This window comes from Poecilia mexicana, unplaced genomic scaffold, assembly GCF_051168715.1.
Source record: "Poecilia mexicana isolate PSO_F unplaced genomic scaffold, ASM5116871v1 scaffold_9, whole genome shotgun sequence".
In the NCBI taxonomy this organism is placed as follows: Eukaryota; Metazoa; Chordata; class Actinopteri; order Cyprinodontiformes; family Poeciliidae; genus Poecilia; species Poecilia mexicana.
In genome coordinates this window covers 5,152,925-5,180,434 of record NW_028263378.1, presented here as the reverse complement: position 1 = coordinate 5,180,434, position 27,510 = coordinate 5,152,925, and the positions used below count along the sequence as shown (strand labels likewise).

The 27,510-nt window shown below is 38.2% G+C and overlaps 1 protein-coding gene across 2 annotated transcripts in view; it reads right to left on the bottom strand.

Moving 5' to 3' along the window:
• kremen1 (kringle containing transmembrane protein 1) overlaps positions 1 to 27,510 on the bottom strand; it is a 73,680-nt gene that overhangs the window by 20,667 nt on the left and 25,503 nt on the right. For both annotated transcript variants that reach the window (XM_014970634.2, XM_014970635.2), the window contains exons 2-3: positions 19,851 to 20,013; positions 8,507 to 8,598 (exon numbers count right to left, since the gene is read on the bottom strand). In XM_014970634.2, the coding sequence (XP_014826120.1) occupies positions 8,507 to 8,598; positions 19,851 to 20,013 (255 nt within the window). The remainder of the gene's footprint in view (positions 1 to 8,506; positions 8,599 to 19,850; positions 20,014 to 27,510) is intronic.

The following is a 27,510-nucleotide window of genomic DNA, read 5'->3' as shown; positions in this document are numbered from 1 at the left end:
GGGCATCTGCCCATGTTAGTGAAATTAATCAGACCAGAAGAGACGCCACAAGTTTTGCTTTCAGTTTCAATTATCCTGGATCCCCATTTTAGTAAACTGTTTTCATAGTGTAGCAGAAAAGAATATGTACCATTAATTTTTTGTGATTTTTATAATATTTGAGTTTTCTCCATGTCCAAAAAAAAAATAAAATAAAAATCAGTGGTAGTTTGCTTTCTGTGGTGATTATATTGTGTATGGTAGTGCGTAAGAAGCATTATGATGCATTTTTTTCCCTTTGGCATCATGTCATCTGACGGCATGGAAACAAAAGTCAGATGCATAATAGTATGACAGGGTTATAAACAGCCCACACCAGTGGCACCCGCTCTAAATTTAACCGTTTTAAGCTCCTCTATTCAGAAGTGTCAAAACTTATGATAAAGATGCTAAGATAGGCAGAAATTATTTGATTTAACATATAAATACATTTCAATATTTTTAAAAATTAGCTAAATTTGTGATAATTGGATAGTCTGAGGCAGATTCAGGGTGTTAAACTGACTTGCATCAATTTATGTAGCACTATTAAGTTTCCAATAAACATGATTTTTGGACTGGAAGAAGAAACCAGAGCACCCATAGAAAACACACATTAACCAGGAGAACATGCAAACTTAAGAACACAGAAACCTGTTTAAAGACTTTTTTACATGTAACCTAATTTGCAGATCAAACAGTCAGAAATTAAAGAAAGAAAGAAACAGCTAGTCATTCTTTTTACGGTCTTTCTTCAAAGGCTTTTTTAGTCTTCAATCTATTTACTTAAAAAGAAACAACATCTGTACCACAAACATCGCTTCCATTTCCTCAAACTTTATCAGCTTGTACTTCTTCAGAAAGGACAGACGTTTACTGCAGTCGGGGTCAGAAAGTTCAAGACAGTCTTGGTCTTGTAAAAACCCTTGGTGGACACGCAGCATGTACGTGTAGAAAACACCTGGTGGCACTCATGAGTTCTTCACATGTTACTCAGGTGTCACCTCAACTTCAAAAGACCTTGTAGCAGCACCATAAATCCGTCTTAATTAAGCAACATCTCATCACTGCATACTTTTCTGAAGGTTCTGCAGTAAAAAAGAGGCCCGCCCCATCCTAACACATTACTTGGTTTTAATGTGTTCAAGGTGCGACTGCCTCACCAGATGGATGCAATGTTGCCAGGGTTAAGTCTTTTGTTACATGGTGACAGATGGTTAATCAGCCTTTCCTTCTGATTGTCCATAAAGACAAAAGTGGAACCTTCTTGCAGCGCTGCGTCCTGGTAGTTAAATGTGCAGATGCAAACTCTCTGACAGCTCCGTAACAAAGACGCATCTTAAAATAACCCGAAACAGGTGGGAGCTGTGGCGTTTTTATAATAAGACTCATTACCTATCACGGCAGGTAATGTCAGCCACATTAACAATGTATGATACAAAAAAAGCAACAAAAAACAGCGACTCATTCTTTAAAATATATGTAATTAAAGTTGTGTGTGAAACTGGCAGCTCGAGAGTTTACACAGGGTTTATTATTACAGGAATTACCATTTATGAGCATCTTTACAGTGGAGTGACAAGCAGTTTGTCTTCCACTGCCTTTTTACTTAGAAAAACACTTTTTTGTTTGACACATTAGAAACATTCACAGCTGCTACACATCTCTGTAGTTAAGAAAAGGCTCTGCGGCATAACAAGTTTTTCCTGGTTATTTGCTGTTGACAGATGAACTCCCAATGTGGAGATCAAAGCTGCGTTGTCTTGGCAGACGCTTGAGGACTTCACCCTGAGAGTTTCACTTTGTCAGTCGGATTCAGTTAGGGCATATTGTTAATGCATGTCAGCTAAGAAGAGCCACACCAAAACAGAATGCCTTTCCAGCGTGGAGCGCTGCGGGGAAAACGCATCATCAGACTGTCTCAAAAACAAGTATTCCAGAACATCACAGCACAGAGACAGAGGCATGCAGCAGAATCGTGCTTGATGTTATCCACAAAGGGTGGCTTTAACAGCGAGTTGTGTGAGAGGATTGGAAAATTTTCATATTCCTTTTTTTTGTGTCTGCTGGAGAGAGATGTCACGTGAAGATGCTAAGGAGGAGCTTCAGCGGAGCAAACCTGATCAGTTATGCATGACCTGCATTAAAAAAAAAAAAAAAAAACAAACAATAAAAATGTCTGGTGGTGCATTTGATGGTTTGAACTTGTGGGGAACAGAAAAGGGAAATCCTTTGGTCTGCTTGTTTGATCCTCACCAAAAGCTGACTTTATTTATTTATTTTTTTATGCGGTTTGCTTTCCAATTGGGCTTTTTTTTTTTTTTTTGCAACTAAACTACAGTCTTATTCAATATATTAAATACACATTCCTTCTTATTTGTCAGATTAAAGGTACCTTTGAAAAATAACAACTTTGAAGCAGTTTTAATCATAATTTTCAGTAAGGCCACCGTTGTGTTTTCCAAAAGAATTCCTTATTGGTCTGATATGATATTATAATTTTAAATGTTGTGTTTTCATTAGCAGGTTAAGAGAAATAAACATTAAAGACACCTCATGTGTGTAAATCTTTTCTGAATCAGACTTCACTCCTCCTGCTCCCTTATTTCAAAATTGTGATAAATTTGTCCCAGTGTACCTCAGTGGGACAACTACAATCTGTAGTTCTGCATTTAAAAAAAAAGTCACCAATTTGATTTTTAACACAATTTGATTATGTGTCACTTTTTCCTGTTTCTATTCCTGCACTAAAAATACCTCCAGCTTTCAGCTGACAGTATTTTTTCAGTGCAATCTGCATTGAAAAAATGCCAAGAAGAATGCCAAGCAGTATAAATAAATATCTTTAATTTAAATAGGCGAACTGAATCAGCACAGAATCATCATTTGCACAGTGGAGCTATAATAGCAGCAGTTCTGCATCTGGGTCTAGTTTAACCTGTTTCAATGGGCCCCCATGTGCTTCTGGCTACATATGACTATCCCCTCGGTTTACTCTCAGTGTAACCAGGGTGGCATGACACCCACTGACAGGAAACCCAGCTGGACAGAAAATTAACTTTTGGCAGGCAGTGCAGGTGCCACAGTAAGTGGCGATGATCTACAAACCACGCAACATCAAACATCAGCAAAATAGTAGACAAAACGAAGGCAGAGACAAAACAAAAGCCAGACGAAATGAAAACAAAGATTATTGTTGCCTTTTCCTTTGGCATCCAAAAGGATTTTCTTTTTTCCGGCTCTACTTGCCAGCCGCTGACAGGGAACATTGACACTGAAAGATCATCAAGTTCTTTTGCTTGGCAGCCAAAGCTGTTAAATTAAGCAGATTGAGAACAAGAAGCGCCAGAAGGTGCGGCACCACGTGGCGATTGTGGTTTCACAAAAGAAGAGACAAAGCAATCGTGTCTGAAAGCTCCCTGCAGGGAGAAACCATCTCTGCTGGGTGAGATTGTGGATGCAGCGCTCACAGCAAACCTCTGCTCATGTTCCTATGAAAGAGCTCAGATAGAACAGGAGTGGCATGTCAAACACCATTTGATATGGGCAAAGTTTCACTCATTAGAAAGTGTAGCTATTTCGTAAGACACAGGAACATGTTTAGGACAAACAAAACTGTCCCATACGGCTGCATAATATACTGTAAATATATGGTCATCACAATAACAGCGTGTGCAATATTCATATCACAAAGTACTTCAGGGCAGCGATAATTGTTGGCTGATATATTCCAGTTGTTATGAACTTGCATTTTACATGCTAGTGGAACATTTGCTGTGTTGAGCCGAGTCTCACAGCACACTGCAAAAACACAAAATCTTACCAAGTAATATTGGTCTCGTTTCTAATGCAAATATCTCACTCCTTAAAATAAGATGAAAGTAGCTTACAGGTAACTTTTCAGCAAGAAATAGGAGAAATGATAATAAGTCAGTAATTTTTTGAAATTGATGAAAACATTTTAGTTCCATTGTCTCTTATGACAAGACATGTTTTAGTTGCAACCCTATTATTGACTCTATCAACATAGAGAGCAGACCCAGCAAACATTTTGCGGTTGAAAAGATGCCTGTAAATGTCAATAATTACTAAGTGATCATCAACAAGTGTGTTTGCCTCCAGTAAAAGCAGAAGTCTGCTGATCTAGAACTTCAGAAAAGCTGCGTCTGAATGACTCACAAAACCTCAAGAAAAGCCTCCTTTGATCAGCTGAAATGTTTGGCTGTTATGCACAGCCCCATTGTTTGGAGAAAACCAAACACAGCACATTAGCAAAAACATATTTTGGACTTGTTTTGCAGCAACGGGACCTCGGCACCTCGCAGTTATTGAGTGGACCAGGATCTTATTTGTTTAACAAAATATTCTAGATTAAAACGCGAGGCCGTCTGTCAGACAGCTGAAACTCGGCCAAAAGTTGGGTCAATTATTCCAATTGACGCAGCAAATCTACAACAAAATATTTATACGAGAAAAGATAGGCTTTGCAATGGCCTACTCAAAGTTCTCAACCTCTTTGAAAGGCAGCTCTGCAGAACTAAAAGCCTAAGGAACCTCAATGAAGTGAAGGAATGCCATGAGGAAGAACAACTTAACCATTTCCAGAATTGTGTGAAAAACTATTTACATTTCTATTTCTTTAGACCTAATCCAACATTTCTACTTTTCACTTTTGTCATTCAGCTCAGTCAGTCAGCTATGGATTAATGGAAGCCTCTCCGTGCCAAAAAACTCTGCATGTTGGTGCAGCAGATTGTGTTGCAAGATCCTGTCGGTTGAGTGCCGTATTTTCTGAACTGTGCCCTTCATTATGTCCCCAGGCACCTTGTGAGCATGAAACCAGTTTCGCCTGAAATCAATGTCAATGACACATAAAATTTTATTAAATTACATCTTGTTTCATCTGCTAATTTGCTAGAGAGCATCTGAATGAGAAAACTGTTGTTATTATTCGAAAATATTATTTTTGACCTCATAAATGCACTGTGTTGCACAGACATATTCTCAGCAATAAAAGCAGGAGTAAAAATATTATTAGGAATAAACTTTATAAATCAGCCTGTGATGTTTTTTTTATTATGCTTTCTGGTATTTTTACTTGATATTTTTTTCTGTAATGAGAGATGTCAGTCTAATTTCTGACCAGAATGTAAAGTTATCAGTTAAAATCAAGTAATTTTACATCTTAACCTGCTAGAACTTTGACTTATTTTGGCTCCAAGTTGTAGCCTATGTCTCTCACATGTTTATATGTGGTTTTTGTAGGACAAATAAACAAATAAATAAGAGCTAAAATGCTTGGCCTAAGTGCTAACTGTGGTGATTTACATCCAAGACAAATAAATGAATCTGCGCACCAGCTCAATGGATCTGTCGCTTTGTGAATTTGAAACCCAGGTTTGCTCTTTCAACTTTGACCTTAACGGACACTTAAAAGGTTTGCTATCTAGCACACTGAACAAAATACACAGTCTTGTGAAAAAAAAATCCACTCATATTCCAGTAGAAAACACATGTACACATAATGACTCAAAATGTACCCTGGACAAATTCACCCTTCAGACACAAAGAGGCCATTTAGCCAACAGGCAGCGCTGGATGGCCCTAATGGGCCTGAGCCATTCAAACAGCAAACCGGAGTCACGTATGCAGCTCAGACATGATAATAGTGGGATAGCTGGAGGGTCTGAGAGACGTTTTTCAGTCCCACTGGTACCAGAAGAGTCTCGTCTTGGTGTTTTCAAATTATTACCGCTGTTCATCAGTTCACCTCAAGCTCATACATGTCAAACCCAGAATTGTTTCTATGCTCCTGCTTATTGTACTTGAAATGCATGAATGACTAAACAGGCCCCGGGCCTAATTTTCTTTAAATGCATGATGCAGTGATGACACTTTTATGTTTAAAGTTATTTCAATAAAATATAAAAGTATAACCAAATATCACCTTCTTTGTCTGCTAATTATTTAAAAAAATGTTTCTCTGTCATACTTATTTGTGTAATTTGTCTTATTTTGTGGTTGTGGTTTGCTTTGTGATCTACGATCCTTGTTTTTATTCATAAAGCTGCAGCATGTTAGCTTTTACTTCATCACCTCGTATCTTTAGTTACCAACCAGATGTTTTAGTGTTTCTTTAAGTATTCACAGTCACTTTTTTGTGGGGCTTTCATTTTTAAGTAATATTTTTGTATAATCTTGTAACAATATGGAAGTTTGCAGCATTCTGCAATATCCCAGTTGCAGTCACTTATCCCTTTGGAGGCAGATAGGAGGCCCTGAGGGCATTTCAGCTGATCTGAGGCGTGGACAATACGGATGCAGTTTTACATTTACGAGAATGCATTTCAGAGTTGTCAGTAAAATAAAGTAGTGTGTGTTTAGGCTGTAGAGAACAAAAATATTGGAGCTTGCTCTACAACAGTCACATTTCTTCATGTTTTCATTCTCGCTGATTTAATAACTATAAGGCACACTTGGCAGATATAAAAAAAGCAAGCATTAAGTTAACTCTGATTAATAAACTGAGACAAAAGAGACAAGTCTCACATTTAAACAAACGCCTGATTTAAAAAATGTATTTAGCTTATAATTTACAGATGAAATATGTAGTTTAAATAAAACTGACTAGATGGAAAACTGAGCACTTTGTAACAATAATCTCAGAAGCTACATGCTGTGAAAAAAAACAGCACAAACTCAAGAACCGCATGTAAAATATTGAATGTATAACTTAACAGGAAAATTATTAATGTAAGCAAAGAAGATAAAAACAAAGAGAAGGGAAATGTAGACCAAGGAATAAATTATAAAAAGAAGCTTTTTGCATGAAAATAAAGATGGGATTTTGTTTGTGCTGGGAAAGAACGGATAAATATTTATTTCAGATGAACTGAAGAGTTATGCTTTGTTTTTGTTCAACAGCTCATATTAACTAAAAATAATACAACAACACTGATCTGATTTAATCAGCTTAGGACTTTTATGTCACTACCTTTAGAAAGTATTTGCCTCCTTACTGGTTACTACATTTTTGTCACACTTAATGGTTCAGATCTGCTCATAGTTTTTGGTATCAGGCACAAAATAACCTTTCAAATCAGTTTTTGAATGAGAATTTCATTACATAATAATTGGTTGTGACACACTTGAGGCTCATGAACTGCCTTTAAACATCTTTTAAGTTTTATATGGAGGGATTTTTACCCATTCATCTTTGAAGAAATGAACATTCTCCAGGATCTGAATGAAATATACAGCATAACTTTAATACGTTGTAAATTTGCCCTTACTGTTCAGACTCTTGTTCTTCTTTTTTTTCCCCTGTAATTTAATTCATGTCCACCTGGATTTCCAGTAGGACAGTAAATAACATTTATTTTCTATTTCTCCCTACTATTGGAAAGCAGAAATTAGACCTGGAAATGATTTGTAAAACTGAACCTAAAAATTAAGCTAATGTGGAGTAAAGGGGTATTACGTCAATTTGGGTTGATTTTTTCCCCCCTCTTTAACAAATGACATTATTTAAAAACAACTTTTTGAAATTTACCAGATTATATTTGTTTTTGTTTTTTTTTTTTTTCTTAATCAGAAACATTAAAGTGTGACTAAAGCAAAAAAAAATGTTTTTCATTGCACTTCACTAGAAAATGTATATCAATTGTAACAAAGCCTTAAATAAAAGCTTAACCAAATGCAAACACCTGCAGTATCTGAAACCTGCCATGCAAGAATTGTGATCTTTGACATTAAAAGCACAATAGGAGGATCCATCCAAGTCTTCTATTTCAACAGGAGCGATTAAAAAGGTGAAAGGAAAGAAAGTGCAGGTATTAAAGACAGCCTGCTCTGTGTGTGTTTGAGTCAAAAGTGCTAAGTCTCTGGGAGCCATAAAATCTCTGAGTACAAGCAGTCCATCACACATATTAATCTGAGACTTACTGGACAGAGAAAGTCTCACACCCACATAATGCGAACTAAACACACAACTGCATCCACAAACTGGCAGGAAACAAGAAGCATGTCAAAACAAGCTACGAAGCCAAAGGCAAAATCTATCAGTGCTGACAAACACGTGTCCATGTGGATTCTGGGTCGGGTTATTACAATCCTGTGTTCTTAAGGCAACTGGACTTTTTAGTTCTGGAAGAAGTTCTGTCCATTAATAGCATTCAGAAGCCAACATAAGAAAGACGTCCAGTTTCTGCTCAACCATTTGGGACGCATACAAACACAAGCTGGAACTGACGGTTTGCATTAAATTAAAAGCAAGCCCAGACAAGGCAGCAGGAGGGGCGATGGGAGGCAATTAGAGACATTTTTTCGATGATAATAGCTGCGCACAACCACTGCAGACCACGAAGCTATGCATGGCAGGTGGGAAGATGAGCTCAGTGATAAAAAACGGCCGGTCTGCATGTCCACTGTACGTCCCTGAGGGCAGACGAGAGAGAGAGAGAGAGAGAGAAGAGTGGCAGCTTCTTACTCTGGCACGAAGGGATGTCACAATATTTCCAGTATGAAACGTCTTCGTGATCGGCGATGTAGCACCAAGGCTGGACGTCCCCATCAGGATTCCTGCAGCCACAGAGAGAAAGAGAAAAAGCACAAATAAGCTGGTGTACAAATAAACAGACACATTTAGAGCTCTTCTTTGCTTCTTTTTCATAAAATAATGAGTATGAAAATGAAACAGGTGATAAACTGAAGTTTTTCACTTTGAAAAATTTGAACAGTAAGTTCCCACCAAAGGTGAGGCATCAGCCAGGAATTTATGATGCAGATTAACTGCTAATAAAAAGGTCATTACTTGCTCGCAAGTATAAAATAATATAGCTATGCAACATTAAGTCTGTGCAGATGCTTGCTGTGATGTAGAAGTTTCTTTTTATACAAAAGGTTAACCTGGAGCTGTTTAGAACAATCAGAGCCCTGAAAACATTTTCATTTCTCTTCAGCTTTCAGTTTCCATCCAGCAACTATTCTATTAGGGTTTTATGTGACAGAGCAACACGTATTAGAGCACAACTATAAACGGACTCATGGTTTCCAAAACAGCTTACAAATGAAACTCTAAAAGGTGAGAAGCAGCAACAACTTCCAAAGCTTGCCACCAATTTTCATTTGGATTTAGGGTTGGTATTAGACTGGGCCGCTCTAACACATAAATGATTATGTTTTGGGTTGTTGTCCTGCTTCAAAGTAATCCTTCTCCACACTTTCCAGTATTAACAGCCTATAAAAGATTTTCATCCCATCAACTCTTTCCGTCTAAAAAGTATTTATTTAAAATTACCTGTGTGCCTCTTTCCACCTTTACAAGATTTGATTGGTACACAAATAATTTTTCTACCTGAGTTGCTCCTCCAGAGTTACCAGTGGCATTTTTTTGTTTTTGCTGAAATTTGCCACTGAGCTCACCAGTCTGACTATCCTCTCTCATCTTTTCACTCAGTATTGCAGCTTCACTTTGCTGACCGCAGTATAAGACCACGCTGCTGTGAACCGTGTAACCCTCCGCTGTGCTTTTACTGAGGTGAAATGACATGCGGTAGAGCATTAACTAATTAGAAGTAGGTCTGGGAAATAATTAGGGTAGAAAAAACAGAAAGAAAGATAAAACAGAGGAGAGGGAATAGGTTATCACATGGACGTACTGTTGCAAAACTAACTTTATAAAGACAAAAACTCCATTTAGAGTTGAATACTCAACAGTGTTTCTAGGGTGATTATTTCCCATGTCAATCACTTTGGGTTCCATCTGTTGGCACTTGTCTGCTCAGCTTCTTTCCTTAAACTCTGGAGGCTCAGCCATGCCAGTCAAGTCCAGACTAAACAGTCTTCTGGAGGTCAGAGGGAAGGCTCTTTGTTCTGGGCCAGACAGACAGAGACCCAAAAAAAGAGAGAAAGGGGTGATGGGGCCAAGCTTTTGTCCGAGTCTGCAGCCTCTTTTGAAACTCATCAAGGCACTTTTAACCCATCATAATAACCCAGAAAGGCCCCTTGGTGCTTTTCCTTTTCAGTTTTCTTATAAAAGCCATGAGGAGTGGGATGGGACGGGAGGCTCAACATCTCCAGGGTAAACCAGTTCTGCAAACCAGGACCCTTGTGGCAATTTCAGAATGCTGGGAAATGAAGTAAAGGCAGCCATGCTGTGAACTGGAAGCTCATCTTAATGCCGTTTCAGCTCTTAAACCTCCTTTTTGGGATTAACTGCAGACTGTAAAAGTACACTGCTTGCTTAAAAACAGGCTTCTAAAGTGACTTTTTTTAGCCCTGACTGAACGCCACAAACCTTTTCTCTCATGACACAGCTCATTGTAGCATTTTGAAAAAGCCCTGCAGTGCTGCGCTATCCTGTTTCACTTTTTTTCTGTGCAAAGTTGTGAAGGGCGTTTCCATTTCTTTTCTTTTCCAATAAAAAACACTATCCGGAGTATCTTCTCCTTTTTATGCTCTGAATGAACAACACTGAAGTTGTTTTGCAAGACATTTTGCTCTGAGAATCTAATCATCGCTGCTTCCATTGAAGCCTCTCCACAGTAGCTCATCCCCCAACTTTTTCTTCTTTAAAGTTCACAAGCTTGATTTCGTCGTATCATGTGCTGGGATCTATTTGTTGCCTCACTATATGGGAAGAGGAGACCTGTTTGTTTGGCTCCAGGCTGCTCTTTAAACAGCCAAAACTGGGCCAAACAATAATAAAAAGTCGCTGTATTACAAACCTATGCTTTATATGGCTCGCCTCCTCTTTTTTTAACACCTGTCAACACAGTATAATCATTTTTGAAATATGAATCCAAAGAATGCATAAAAGCCAATTATGCAGTTTAATGTGGTTTCTTAATCACCCAGAAGGAGGCAGACATAAATTAAGCATTTGAATCTGAAAAAGAAAAATCCTCAGCAGACCACCCACTTCATGTGTGATTCACCAGCTTCTTTGATATATGATTAATTTAGCGGGTTCTTCAACCCGGAGCCTTTTTCTAGATCCATCACACAATCATACAGCCGAAAGAGGAGTGGGTGGATTTGTCATTTCAAGGTATGGTAGAGTTTGAAAAAGTTAGTTTAATCATTGCTTCAGTATTGGTTTTTTTTTTCTTCTTTTTTACATTTTGCTCCCACATGTCAAACTCCTTCCAGTGAAATGAGATCCGAGATCCTGTATGCAGCATGGATTAATGCAGTGGTGCTCTTTCCCTGCCTGCTGCTGCACACTGCCAGTCAGCTGAGAAGTTTCTGTTAGGAAATGTTTTCCCCCATTTGCTTTATTTCTGTGCAGGATTTATGAGCTACATCACACTAAACACATGAAGAAGCAAAACAACCCACCAAATCCAGCCTGGAAATCCCACATTTTCCTTGCTTTGCTTTTTCTTTTTGGACTTTCCCTCCTTTTTAACAAATGGGATTAACTTTGGCTAACAAGAGTGTTTTGGGATGAATTTTAGCTTTTAATTATTTACTTTTTATTGAAGTCTCATAAATGCCTTTTTAACCACAAAAACAATGTATCCATTTGCATTCCTTTGTCACTGAACCCCAATCAAACTGTTTTTGTTAGTTTTTTCATTTGATTTCTGCTTTCAATTTTGCTATTTCCCTGGGGTTGGGATTTCAAAAATCGTATTGATTTCCATCAGAGGAATATGTTGTTGTTTTATGTAAATCAACCAATTTCATGATGGGTAAAAAAAACATGTTCTCTTGTTTTGTTTTTTTTGTTTGTTTTGTTTCTTTCTTTAAATTAATTACTAACAGTGACAGATGAGATTCTGAGATCTTAGAAAATTAATTCACAAACTCAGAAGAATATGGCAGATCTGATATTTATATTGTAATATTAAAAAGAGTGGGGCTTTATGATCCATATTTCTTACCAAATCTTCCCCTCGACTGATGCTGTACATCATCTGAACATAATAAGATATGTTCAGATGGTCATTGCAACGGTAATTTATTTGTAGTCCATTTAACAAATTCTGCACATAAGATGACAAAATTATTTTTAAACCTTATTAGATCATTTACAAGAATACAGAGAAATGTAATCCAAAACATCAGGCGTCCCTAAAAGACAGGATCAGTTCACTGATGTTTTTTGTTTTTTTTGCAACGAATGGTGTTACTTTTCCCCCTTTGCTGCAGTATTACCACGTTTATTCACGTCCTTTTTTTTTTTCAAAAAACAATTTGCATCACACCAACAGTTTCCCTTTTGAAGACAGCCCTGGCTGTCGTTTACATGAATACATGTAAATGTGTTTGGAGTTTTCATTAAATGTTTCCACAACTTATTTGAATGTGGGAAAACTTGACCTGGTTCGCTTGGGAAAACCATTTTCAGAGCAGATCTACTTTTAATGTCCAATTTTAGAATAAGAAAGCACGTGCAAACTCATATTTTCAAACATTTAGCCCCTGCTTACAGCTTTGTGCATCTGCCACATTGTGTATTATTTGTGTGTTTGTTTGCACGAGGCCTAAGAAAAGTTAAAATACCAACAATGTCTGATTCGGAGATAAAAGCAGACTTAGATTGATGGATATGTTTCCATTTTCCCCTGCAGTAAAGAGAAAAGATGTTATCCTAGAAGAACTGTGTGTTTGTCCCCGTGTGAGGGATTTTTGGGGGAGTAACATTCCCTTTGCTGTATGTCAGTTAAGGGCTGCTTTGGCTCTGATCAGCAGAACTTGTTGAAACACTCCTATACCTGGAGGAAGAGCACTGCATATGTTTAGACTCTTAATTGGCACAATTACGATGATTGAGTCATTTTGCTCAGAGTGAGCCACACATTTCGGTACACAGCCAATTATACCCACAGTCCCTCATAGGCTCTCCCAAGCCGCACACTTGAAAGCAGGAGCGGTGTCCATCAGAGCACCACCGGAAAAACAGCCGTTCTGAGCTGGCCGCTGCTCACATGTTTTCCTTCACTCAAAAATTTATGATCAGTTTTAAAAAACGCCTGGCGCCGTGAAGTTAGATATAAAAATCCAGAAAAATCTTTAACATCATGCTAGTTGTGGAAAAACCGGTCATAACATGCAATAAAATGTTCACAAAACAAACATTTAGTGAGATTCTAGGTTGACTTTTGTTTAGTTTTACTAGCAGACATGGAAAAGGGAGATGAAAGCTCTACCTCCCTCATTTTGCAGGATTGGTGGGAGGAGAAATGCTGATTGCAAAGTAGTGATGAGAGGCTTGTCTGGATAGGGATTTGAGGTCAAAAGCAGATCAGAGTCTGGTAATTTACTGCATGAGAGAAGACTCTTTAATTGACTTGGATGATGTAGCATGCAAACTGCTCTCTGATGCTGTCAACGTGGAGGAAACGTATAACTGGGGAGGGCTTCCTGCCGCCTGCTGGTGAATTTCTGCACCACGACAACATGCTGAACTCAAAGTCATGTTAGAATGCTACGAGTTACTGTCCTTGACTAATCAAACATCAGATCCTATTACAAAAATACTACAGAAAAAGCAAATATGACTGGTCTGTGATGGATTAAGACAGCATACACAGACAGATGTTCAGGGTAGTTAGAACCAGCAATCATGATTCCTTTAAGTGCAAATCTCTGGAAATATCCAACTGTACTCACAGTTCAGAGCTATTGTTTTTGTTACCCAGACCTAGTCATTGACAAACTCCACTTGGGGACTCTGCTTGGTTCTCTTTACAGTAGGAAATACAGTGAAAGGTGCAGTAACGTCGCCACGCCTTAGTAGTTGCCAAGGAGATGAATATGAATGACTTTGCAGGCATGCCTGCTTGGTGTTACTGCTTCAGAAATTGAAACCACCTCCTGATTATTTCTCCAGATTACACTGCATGTGTCTCCGCTCTGATCCACTCTGCTGTGCAGTTCACCGGCGGAGCGCAGCCATTTCTGACATCCAAGTCAAAATCGTTCATCTCCTTGTGTTTGTTGAAAAGCAGGTGAACATGTGTCACCAAACCACATTATCAACATGAACCAAGATCCTTCACGTTAGACAATTTCTAAATGCGACAAATGTTTTTTCCTCTTCACGACGTATCTTTTAACTGAATGTGATTTATACGCTGGAGCAACTTTTAATTTGGGAAATACGGTTCTCCTCGTATAGTGCTTCTGTGTTTCTCTGTGTCTGTTTGCTGTCCTGTTAGCAACAAGTCAGTCATAGCGTTTGTTAAGAAGTTCTTCTCCATCTTTTCTACATTAGTTCCAGAGCATGGGCTTAATTGTTGTATGCAGGTGTACTGCTGAAATGTTTGCTACCTGGTGGGTGTGTCGTCTGTGGCAGCCATCTTGTGTTCTAACTACAGAAAGCAGCTATTTTATAGGAAGTGAGCTGATAAGAGCAGGGGTTTGGTTCAAAACGCAAAGAAAGTCAAAGTAATTTAAATAATAAATTATGCATTGTATATGTTTGCTTAACATTCATTGTTGATAAATATGAATATGAAAATATTTGATCTCTGAACACTGAAATTATTTTAGCCTTTTCTTATTTGTCTGCTGATAGTTTCTGCAACTGTTTCATTGTTGTGTGCTGGAGCTGAGTCGATTTTGTAATAGCTGACTGCAGCTCTTTGCGAGGCTGTCCACAGGGATTTAAGTAAGGACTGATTGTTGGCCAGTTATCCATCTTTCATTTTCCTTTGTACTTCTGGAATCCCTTTGCTGCCCAGCTGAAGATGCAATATTCTTGCTTAAAGTCTAGTTTCAAGAAAAAACATAAAAATAAAAGGTCTAGCATTAGATTTCCTTGGTCAGCGTATCCTTTATTTAATTCATTTCAAAATATAAGCAGCAAAGGCAGCAGCAAAGCAACTTTAACATGCAGGACTATAACTAAGATTAAATTGGAACCAAATAAATTGGCTTAATTTGAAATAAACAGAAGTTGATTTGATGCTGTATCTCACTTTACCTTATTTTTCAAATTTTGCTTTTGATTTAATCTGAGGTTCATTTACTTAATCATACTTTCCAAAAAGCAGCCTGATATAACTATAATACTAAATTTCATAATGTAGACAAACTGAAATGAAATGATTTGTTGACTAGAATCACAAAAACTCATCATGTACACAAATAACACAACTCTAAATTTGTTTCAAATTGATTCATATGTCTAAAGTTTGTGTTAGTAATAATCCTAGTATAACTCTGACTTTCCTAAGCGTTGCATGGTGTTATCTTAACACACGTTTTGTAGTTTAATGCATAATTTAATTTAGTCAAGATCATTTATGTGTAATTTTGCTCACTTCAGGCAAAATAAAGAGTCAATTATTAAAGATAATATTTTTTTCAGTTTAAAAAAATTGCTTATGCTTCTGTCAAACCTATGTGTCAATTTTACTGTTGAATCTAAAATATATAATGTAGTTAAAGGAATGCTGTTATGTATGTATTTTTTATTTATTTACTATTTAATGCTCTATGCAATGTTTATGAGTTCCCTCAAGTGGCCAAACAATTGTTAGCCAAATTAATGACAAAATAGGTTGGACTGTTCTGCAGCTGGAGTCATTCCAAGCATTTGGCAATCCGAGGTGAGTCAACCTTCATCTGAAGAGCATAGCATGAGATTCAGTTATGCTATTATGAAACCGTTTCAATGATGCTGGACCATTATTCACTTAATGATATGCCAGCGATGACAATAGAGGGCAGATGCATAAAGCGTGGGATTTTATGTGTAGTTTTATAATTTAGAGAAACACTTTAAATGTGGTTTTGTCGCCATGGTAACCTACAGCACATTGTACAGAGGTGATATAGTCAAATTATAACAGAAAGCAGTACATAAAGGCAGCCATATTCAATATCGAATGTTATTGAAATGTTAATTTATTCCAGTAAATCAATTCACTAAGTCAACACATTACATAGATTTATTACACAGAGTCTGATGCTTTAAAGTCTTTTCTTCTGTTAATTATAATGATGTTCTGATTTCTTCACAGCTAATGAAAACACATTTAAGATTAGAATATTACATCAGAACAGTAAGGAAATATTTTAATACAGAAATCTGAGTTTAACAAAAAAAATAAGTAACTCCTTGACAGTTAATTTCAAAAAGTACTCGTTTTACAATACGGTCATAAAATCAGTGAACATCACGTTTGCAGCCGCCTGACCTCAGGCATGAGCCCCGCATCATGGAGACTCACTTACAATCAACTTGGGGAACACTATTCACTCTGGCATTTCCATTATCTAATCCATGTAAGGGAAAAGCATTAGAAGCCACGGTGAGCACTCATAAATTCTGCAGAACACACACCTGCATATAAATAGCGGTCAAATGGCAGACAAAGCTATTCAGCCTCTTACTGAACCGTCGTGCGCTTCACACGCACCAACTAATGCACCGGTAGGAGAGTCCAATATCAGGCTGCAGGGACACGAGGTTGGGCTGAATGTTAAAGGGAACATAAATCAGAACTTTGATTTGTGGGATACTTTTAGGAAATGTGACGAAAAGGTCAAAGACGTGCTTTTAGAATAAAGAAACAGTACTTCATCATTCTCATGATTTAAAATGAGAACTTTCTTCAACTATATTAATTATTAGTAAATATATATATTTATATGAGAACTTTTAACTTCTTCCTCCGGGTTTCCATTCGTGTCTTTAAAGGAAAATAATGCAACATCTCTAACCAGTTTTCACTACCATTTATTATTAGATTTTAATGACTCCATTTTTGTGGAGATTTCCAGCCTCTGATATCAGAGCTGTGTGTTAAAGTTGCGACTCATAATGATTAAATATGCAGAGGTTGCTGATTATTTAAAATCCGATGATTTTCCTGGTTAACCAGAGTCTAGCCAGGTGAAAACTCAAACATCAGAGAGGAAAGAAATCCTCCAAAGTGATGAAAACTCTCATGGTCTGTTATCACAAATGCTTAATGGGAGTTTTAATTTGAGAGGGTAGTTAGTTCTTATGCAGAGCCAGGATGATTTGGATTGCTTTTTCCAGAAATTGGAAGAGAACATCAATTCAATTACAAGCTGTGAGCTCTCAGGTTTTTATATTTACACTGCAAAAGCACAAAATTGCACAAAGTATTTTAGCCTAGTTTCTAGTGCAAATATCACATAAAATAAGATAAAACTAACTTACAAGTAACTTTTTAGCAAGATAATGGAGCTTGTCTTAAATCAACAATTCCATAATAACTGAAGTATTATTTGTATTGATAGATTATTTCACTCGTAACAAGACACTTAAAGCGTTACAAGTGAAATAATCTGCCAGTGAAACTAGTACTTGTTCCACTTAGTACACTTGTTTTATTTCAAGTTTACTAAGATATTTGCACCATAAATTAGACAGAAATACTTCTGTTTTTGAAGTTCATGTGTTTCTCATTTCGAAGAGATATCTAAATATGTTTTAACTAAATCCACAGGGGAGATAATATTTTTCATGAACAAGAACAACTTGAAAATATTCAGAATTGACTTAAAGTGCTGTTGGCTAGTCAAAAGGTTCAACACTACAATTGTTGCATCTTTACAAATTGTCCCTGAACTAAGCTACACGTTATCTAAGCTTTCATCTTTTAATTTTCAACTGGCCTTCGAACAAGGGAAGCTAAAACTATCCCTCCATCGTGGTTCCCTCTGCTACCTGTCTCCTATTGGTTTTGCATTCCCTTCTATTGTGGAGCTCAAGATCAACCTGAACCTCAGGTCAGGAAGAGACACAAATCATGTGGAAAGATGTGAAAGACTTTGAAGGTTCCAGGGGTTTTAAAGAAATATGAATTGATTTGAATTGCAGTCTGTGCCTCATGCAAATCAGGCCATTTGCAATCCAAATTGGATGACGAGGTACGAGACAAGACTGCAGAAGTTCACCTCACGGCCAAGCTTTCTCTGATCAAGCAAATCGAATACAACACATCTTCTGGTGAACTCTTCTTATCAAGCAGCGCATGTACGTGGGTGCAGGAATGGACAAACACTTGACCTTGTGCAGACATGCCGCACATGCCAACCCTCATTTACTTACAATGAAGTGTCCGCTTTGGTTGTGCAGGAAAAATGTGAGACTAGCTCCAGCTTCAGCCCCGTGGAAAGAGAAGTCACTGATTCTGGGGTGGGGTGGGCAAAAATGTGAGATGTCGGTAAGCTGCCAAAGCTGCCGACTGTACGAGAGGCCAAGACAGCAGCCAAATCCAAACAATGAAAATGTACTTTCTGGACATAACGAGCTCCTAATGTGCGGGGAATGCTTACCTCCATACTCCGCCTAAATCCAACTCATAAATCTTCCACAATCCCATCCTGTCCAAGTGAAAACAAATTTGCCTTACTCCACTTCAAAGCACGGCCGCATTATACGTCTACAGCCAGAACAGTTCTGGAAGGTTTGTTCTGTTTCCACGAGCCTGGCAATCAGGACCAGGCCACCGTTCTGGACGTCTCCGTTATTTTCAGATGACTCACAAAACGCCGTGGCCCCCTCCAGCCCCCAGGAAAACGCACAACTTTGACATTTATGCTTGTAGTGCTGACAGCTGCTGTTGGAAGTGTGACCGATGAACTGAAATGGCTTTCTGGACACCCATAGCCACTGCAGACCATTCACATTGCGGCGACGGATATTTGCTTACACAAACTCCGCTCGGTTTTGGCACGTTTATTACAGCAGGGCTAAACGTTGTCTTTAAAATATTCAGAAGCAGAATATCTGCGCAGGCCCTCTGGGAAGAAAAAACACTTTGAAAAATGATTAAAAAAGAAAAAAACAGGCTCTAAATTATTCAGAATGTCAAGCACTTGGTTGTCAGAGAATCTGGACATCTTGGAGAGCAGATTGTTTGAAATAATTTAAAACTATCTTGAACAAAAGAAAAAAAACAGGGAGATGATGAAATAAAAAGATAAAGGAGGAAATGCAGAAGGGAAGAGAAAAAAGTTGGAATAAAGATAAAAGATGTGCAGAAGAAGCAGACAAAGAGGATGTTTGTTCAAGTCAAATAATAAGAAGGAGCAGCTAAATGGGTCTTTCTGTAAAACACAGGTTCGGTCAGAACTGCCTCACTGTTGTCTCTTCAACATGAAATGACAACTTCTGAGAGGGGTCAAGTTAAATGTTTGAGCTAATACGTCGGCATTTTATGGTGCAACAGAAAATGTTTTGTTACCTTTGAAGGCAGGAAATCTACTCCTTTCCTTCCTGTTTCCAATTTTGGGGTGTTTTGTTCCCTTTGCCAACTGCTGGCATCAGCCTTAAATTTTAATCTTAACTAACCATGTCAGACATTCCTCTGATGGAGCCACGACATGAATCTAAGGCGGGTTATGAAGTGATTAATGAGATTTAAAAGAATAAAAAAAAGCATACTCGCATCGCCAAAATATGTTTTTCATGTAGTTTTCAGACTTCTTCAAATCTGTGGTTCATTTCCTGAGTAAATGTTTAACTTCTGGAGGCTTCCTAAAATGTTTGCACAACTCTGCATCAAGGAATCACCAAACACAAAGACCGGCCTTCACAGATGCACTCCTTGATCTGATTAATGTTGTAAAATGTGTGATTGTTTGGTCAGTAAAGTCTGCTCTCATTTTGTTAATTCTTTCTATTTTAATCTATTGTGTTTCCAGAAAGGGCCAAACCTTAAAGTTAACTTTTTCATTTTTTAATAAATCTGGTCCTGGTTAGCAGCTGGTTGGATTGCAGAGACTCCATCATGAAGATTAGAAGAACTAGATGCTAACAGGTTGTTAGCAGCTAATTTTTTCATTTATTTATTTTTTTTGGATTCATGAGTGAAACTTAATTTTTACGATACACTAACCTGCAGTAGTTGTGGCTTCCCAGACCTCCTTCTCCATTGGGATATTTGAGAGTGTTGTAAGGGTGCTGGAAGGTCTCATTCCAGAACAGGCAGGGTTTCCCTCCATGCAGGCTGGTTTGGTTCTGGAAGCCCCTGTAGTCCTGTCCGTTGGCGGTGTAACACTCTAAAATAGAAGAGAAAATTTGAAATGAAAGGAGAAAAAAGAGGGACAAATAAAATAACATCAAAATCACATGTCTGGCATAAGAGATCACACATCTTTCAAGATTTAAAAAAAATGTCTTTACTGGGAATATCTGCATTCTGTACGATAACATTTGTGCTTTTAAAACATTTTAATGTGTCTGGAATGATTGTAAACGGTCTTATTAGTGCACAGATCTACTACGTTTAAACTCCAGCCAAAAATATGAGAGCAAAACCAATAAAAGCCCTGTTTCAATTAATACCAACATAGAGTGAGATGGGGCGAAAGCCACAGAGCTATACAGCAAGCGCAAGTATGGCTTGAATTTAGAAGAATATAACAACCATATGTGGATTTCCAAAGAAAAACAATGATTGGTGGAAGGCTTCTCTTCCCTGAAAAACAGGAATTCAAATAAACAAAGCCTGATGGAGAGTTGATGAGCTATCACCGCGCGCTGCGAGCCCACAGGGTTCCTCTTACAACACTTAAAACTGGTAAAAGGAAAACCACATTCCTCTTTTGATGACATTAAAACAGAAAATATTAAAAATGTTATGATTACTCAGGGTGCAGGTGCTGATAATTGGTATGAATGACAGAGGCGTCTAACACCTAAGAAACCAACGACAACAAGAGAGAGAAGACAGGGACAGGTAGACAGCGGGGTTTAGTAGTTTACAGGGAGAAAATATCAGAAAGTTTTCAATATATCATAATATTTATCAAGAGAAATGAGAGTTTTGAAATTAAGTTAGGGCTCAAAGTTTACACTAATATTCTGGGAGGTGATTCGGTTAAATATTCGTTCCTTAGAGTAAATAATCATTACAAATCACAAAAAATGATACATTCCTCACATCTGAGGCAAGACATGTTTTTATTTTTTTATTTGAAAGAGGAAAATCATACACAAAAACGTATTCATTTAGTAATTAGGAATTATTTAGCAAAGTAAAAATGTAAAGTCATGTTTCATCTATGTGAAGATAGTATTAGGTTAGTCAGTAAAAAATGTAAGATTTGGAGTGATTTCCTCATCAAATGACAATTCAAATAATAAGATCATGTATAAATGTTGGCACATAAGTTACAATATTTAAAATTCAAGATTTTGGGATATTTTGTCCTGCATTTTACAATGATCCACAGGAAAAGAGAATATTTACTGAAAAGATTTTGGTGTTATTGTCTGCAAACAGGAAGAAAAAACATGACTGAATGAATTGTGACAGTATGTTATTTAGCCAACAAATGTTTAAAAAAAGTATATTTAAAGCATGGTGCTATAAAAAAACATTTGGATTATATCTTCTTTTTAAGTAAATGTTATTGTTTAATTCTGAATTATATATATAAAAAAGGCTGTGTTGTTTTTTGGTGTATGAACTCACATGTCATTTTATTAGACACACATTGCAATTATTGGACCTTTTGCCTTTGGAATCTCTGACATCAAGAAGGCGTTTTATTTTTCCAATCCACTGCAGATCCCTGGATAGTTTTGCTTTTTCTGACTTTTCTCTATAAACCAGACATGATTGTTTCAGCAATTTCTGAAACCCTCAGAGCAGACCATTGGGGACCAACAATCCTGCTATCACTAAAATCTCATTTCTTTCTCTTTCTGGTGGTCGACTTGAATTTCAGCAGGCTGAGAAGAAGACTACATGCATGAATTGCCGCCATCTGATTTAGTCAATTGCAATTTATGCTGACAAACAGTTGGACAGGTGTCCCTAAAATGTGGCATGCATATAATATATTCACATATATCAATACTTTAGTATTAAGAATATAGAACGACAAAAATGCCCAGATGGTTGAAAAGAGGAGGAAGTTGAATTTCTCTAATAATTTCCATGAATGTAGATCACTGATCGTGTCAACAAGTAAAGACATTGTCACAGTTGTAAACAAAAGTTGCTGAAAATACAGAGCAAAATGTATTCAGACAACTGAATGTGCTTGCTATTACTGCTGGAATCAAAGAAGCACGCTGTTCTTGGTTCTCTTATAACACCAATTACCCTCAGTGTCTGTCAATCAAACATTAAGAATGAAAGAAGGATACTTGCTTGTCTGGCTCGTCTCCAAGGGTCTTGTTGCTATGTATGTGGTTAGCCAATAACCGGCCTCTTTTTATCAAGTCAAGCTGTTTGGACCGAGTATGAGCTAATGCATTGCAATATGACAGTCATTATTCCCCTTGGTAAGCCAGCTGTGATCCATCGTTCTCTATCATTCTCTTTCAAGGTTTCAGAACTTCCTCTCTTGTGTCTTATCGTCTGTTCTGCTCCAGCATTTATCTCCTCTCAAGCTTCCGCATCCCAGCCTTTCAGTGCAGAGACAAACATTTTTCTTTGGGGAACCCTGCACAGCTGAGAGACTTTCTGTTCCAGGGTTCATTCTGATGTTCCTGCTTTGTTTTGTTTCTTTAAGGTGTAGTACAGAAAAAAATTTACTTTAATCCAAGATATTTTTGTGTTCAATGTGCAGTCTGATAGAGACTGAACTAACTTATCACAGCCAAGAACAAACTAAGAGAAACAAAAACCTGATGATCAGTATCACAACTATACAGCACAATAAAGTATTCACTTATTGTTTTTACTCACTTATCCTGCTTAAAAGTTACAAATCATCAAATAAATCCCAATACCAGAAACAATTCATTTGAAGAAAATGCAACTTACAAAAATAAATGTACTTGTTATAGTAAAAAAGAAACTATCCAAACTTTTAGGTGCAATGTGAAAAAAATTATTACTCTCTAAACTTGACAACTGGTTAGAAAACATTATTAGAAACTTGCTTTGTGTGCGCGTATGTATGTGACGGCGTGTGTGTGTGTGTGTGTTTGTGTGTGTGTGTGTGTGTGCGCGTTTGTTTGTAATACCTTGTGGGGACGATTTTCCTGACATATGCTACGTTGTGGGGACCAGTCGCTCCTCGTGGGGACCTGAGCCTGTTCCCCACGAGGGGAAACCCTGTTTTTGGGTCAGGGGTCAGAGTTAGGGCTAAGGTATGAATTGAGTTTTGGTTAGGGTTAGGGTTAGGTATGTGATGGTTAGGGTTAGGAAAAGGGTAAAGGTAAGGTTTAGGCTGTAGAAATGAGTAGAAATGAATGGAAATCAATGGAAAGTCCCCACAAAGATAGCAAAACAAACATGTGTGTGTGTGTGTGTGTGTGTGTGTGTGTGTGTGTGTGTGCGTGTGCGTGTGTGTGTGTGTGTGTGTATGTGTGTATGGTGGTCCGAAACAAGATAAGAAAGCATGTATGGGGCCAAACACCATCACAGAAATGTCTCTGAATGACAGTCGGGACCTCCATGGAAAAAAATCAAACTGCCAATGACATTTTTGGCAGAGTCAGGGAAGGACAGGTGCTGTGATTATTCGGATGACTGACAACCGACAGGTGAGTCCAAGTGTAAATAATGGAAACACGCAACATTAAAACAGAAGGAAGAAGGAACAGGTAATGAAAAATGAAGACAATCCAGGTAACTGCTGAGAAAGCAAAACAAAGACTTTACCCACAACCAGAACTACAAGTAAATTAAACAAAATAAAAGCCACATACTTTGAGTGTTTCAAAGATCTGTGTTGAGTGAAACATGACTTCATTGAGCAGTTGCTTTGCATTACTTCAAAGACACAATCAAAGGTGTAACTTCACTTTTTAAGCTATATAAATCCTGTGTGTTATTAACAGTGGCTAGCTTGCACTCAAACATGCATTCTGGCTTCTTGCATGAACTGCCAAAGTACTTCTAACACTTCACTTCACTGCAAGTCAGGAGTCCCAACTATTCTCAGTGCGACAGCCAGAGTTGCTTTTAATTAAAGTTGCTTTGGCCGTGTTGCTCCACCGAGCTCGTCAGCCATCCATCGTCTGCCTGACAGGAGCTCGGCTGGAGTGGAGGAGCTCTGGGGTGTCAAGTTTCTGCAATTATGATGTCTCTCCATTGTTGGTAAGTGTCTCCCATCTCTCTGTGCGCAAATTAATGTTGTCCTGACATGCAAGGATATCCTCTATCAGATCATAAATCCACCTGAGATTGGCTGGCGGAGAACATGACTCCATAAAGCTACAAAAACAACTTAACGAAGAAGCAACTGAAGTCACGCCCTCCAACGCGGACATAAGGGACATATAAGAGGGATGGTGGTTATAATCAGGCCCACGCCCAGAGGACATACAAGCCATAATAATAATGGACACTTCTCAAATCTGAATAGACGCACCTGTAAGCAGATGGAACTGAACACGTCCATATTGAAGACTTTGAAGATAACACCATGTTGTGATATGATGATATGTAACAGCTGTAATATGATCAGTTCAGCTGTGATGGTAACTGAAACTATAGTGCATTATATGCTGTAAAATAACACAACACTGTCAGAAGATACACAGCTAGTGAACTTTTTCCCTTTTTGTCATGTTACAAACACAAAATACTGTTGATTTTATTGGAATTTTATAATAGACCAACAAAATTTCTGCATAATTGGAAGTAATTGAATCCCTTTGAATACCCGTTGTATTCAAAGGGATTCAATTACATCTGCAACCTTTTGGTCTCTACCATCTTGTCACAGCTAAAGGTGGACATTTCTACTTTTTGTTCTTCGCAAAATAGCTCAGTCAAATTGGATGGAGAGGTCAAGGAAATTTGATTTTCAATTCTCAAATGGATGCTAGCTCTGGACTTTGACTAGGTCGGTTTAACCAATGAAGATGCTTTGAGCTATCCTGTGGCCGCAATTAACAAATAATTATTCTATCGATTATTCTGAAATTAATCAGATAAAAAATGGAATATTCCATTCAATAAACGATTAATCACAATCATTCCAGTCCTACTCTAAATCGTTTCATAGTTGCTTTTTCTGTATGTTCAGGTTCATTCCTATATTGAAAGGTGAACCTTTGTTCCAGATTCAAGTCTTTTACAATCTTTAAAAAGCTATTGACACTTTCTTTTATCTAATTCCTCTGTAAAATCCACCAAATGTTCTTGTGCAATGCATTCGTTGGACTTCATGAAGCTCCTGTTAGGTCTTCACAGATCTGAATTAATATTAAGAGTGCCACTGGACCGTACTTACTAATTAGGTAACTTCTAAAGGAAATTGTTGTATGGAATTTTGTCATATTTATATTTTATATTAAAAAAACATGTAAAAATACATAATTTTCTCTCCAATTCTCAAGTATGTACTACACTGTTGGTCTGTCACAAAATATCAACATGAAACGTCGTGAAGTTTGTGGTTGTAAAATGGATAACAGCTCGAAGGGCATAAAACCTTTTGCAAGGCACAGCGTATGAGGATTTCATACTATATTTACATTTTGTTCTGGATCCTGGCAGCCAGGACAGCAGAGCGAAAAGACGGGGAAACACTCCCACTAAGAGGCTGGCACCGGCACAAGCACAATAATGAGTAACTACTCCCTGAAAGCAATCATGACTTCCCGAGTCAAAGACGATGCCACAAGGAAAGGGCGGCCGGTTGCTTCCTAAATGAGCTCATGCTCTTCAAATACCTTCTCTTCAAAGAGAGCAGGTACTGAACTCAGCTGATCGATGCGATGAATCCTTAAGAATAAGATGATTGACACTTTTAATGTCTCCCTTCCTTTCTCCTGCTTCAGGAAACTTTCCTCCTGAGTTTCAGGAAGGAGCATGGCCCGTCTGGAAGCGGTTGCAGCTGGCAATCCCTCTGCCGGTTTGCGGCCAAGCTGGGCTTCCCGGATTAGACGGCGAATATTGCAGAGTTTTTGCCACCGTTAAAAAAAATGTGTGGTTGCTTGTGGTGGGAATGGGAAGTGGCAGCTCCAGAAGAACCGAGAGATAAGTGAGGTCATCGTAAAGATGAATAGACTATTTAAAATCCCTGCGGATAGCCGCACATCTATCAAGCTAAAGAGAAACGCTCCGCTTTACCTTTGAGCGGAGCAGTTTATCTACGACCTGGAGAAATGAAGAGATCATCCGCCGATTGGATCGTGACCACTTTACGCTCAACTCCCCTGAGAACACGCCCCGCGCCCCCATCGCTCCCCTCTCCCTTGTCACCAAGCAACTGTTGGGCTCTCGTCACATGGGTCTTGGCTTTCTTGTGGTTTCATCGCAGGCCAAGATGGGAAACAGAACCTCGACCGCATGAAACACATGGGGGAGAGAATCGGGGGAATAAAATCCTCCAATAAAATACGCGCAAATCTAGAAATAGAAAAAAAAAAATCTAGGAAGGGAAAGAAGAGGACTCGCCCTCGACCGAGCCCGGCACTCAGAAACTCCAGCACCGCCCCAGCAATGAGAAAAACAAGAAAAACATGCAGAGGATCGCTGGAAGACAGCTAATCGCCCTGTTATTATATTTGCTGGGATTTGCAGCTAATGACTTCCATATTGCAACTTCAAAATGATTCTCCAAAAAAAAAAAAAAAAAAAAAAAAAAAACGGGTGAGATGGAAGGAGAATGGGGGCTTGGCTTCAGTTCATGTGATCTCAGGAAATAAACAAGTTAACAAACAAACTGTTTCTGTTAAACACGTTGTCAGGTCAGATAAGTGCCAGAGCGCTTATCTGTTGTGTTAGCTACGAGGAATGAAAAGCAGCGATAATTACAGACAACTGCTTCCTCTCTCACAGAGGGCTGACATAAAGAGCTCCCTTCCATCTTTATTATATGCTTTGGGCTTTAGGGACAGCAAAACAGGCTTTGTGCACGAGCGATATTTCCACTCTAATAAAATTACACAAAATGAGCGTAAGCTCGGACAAAAACATATTTGAACAAGCAGCGACAGTAAAAAAAAACAGAGCTGCACTCATGGGGTTTTTGCAAACCTTCCAAAGCATACAAACACAGTTGACAAGAGTAGCAGATTACTCGTACACAATAATCTGCTTCCTCTCCGCGGTGCGCTGGTAGCTATTACTGTCGTGGTGCTCATTAATGTCAGCGAAGTAAGAACAGAGGCCAGGGCCAGGCCAAACCAGGCCAGATGCGAGCAGGTTACAGAGTTCCTTTAAGAGCAAAGAGGAGGGTGTGTGTGTGTGTGTGTGTGTGATGGAGGGGGGCACACACAGCTGGCTGCAGCACAAGTCTGGTTCCCCTTTCCCCTTGAGCAGTATCCGTTTCCACACCAAAACCACATCAGACCTCAGAGGATGGCAGCGTACAGCTTAACATTTATTATCCACGTTTCACAGATATTTGCATGTTCAGCGGGGCATAATTTAATGATGTTGCACTGCAAAAACACAATCTCTTACCAAATTGGGCTAGTTTCCTGAGCAAGTATCTTAGTATTCTTAAAATAAGACAAAACTAACTTACAAGTACCATTTTAGGAAGCAGTAGGAGCTTGCTTTAAGTCAATAATTCCTTAATATCGATGAAAACGTACAGATTATTTCACTTACAAAACTGGAAAAAATCTCTTGTTAT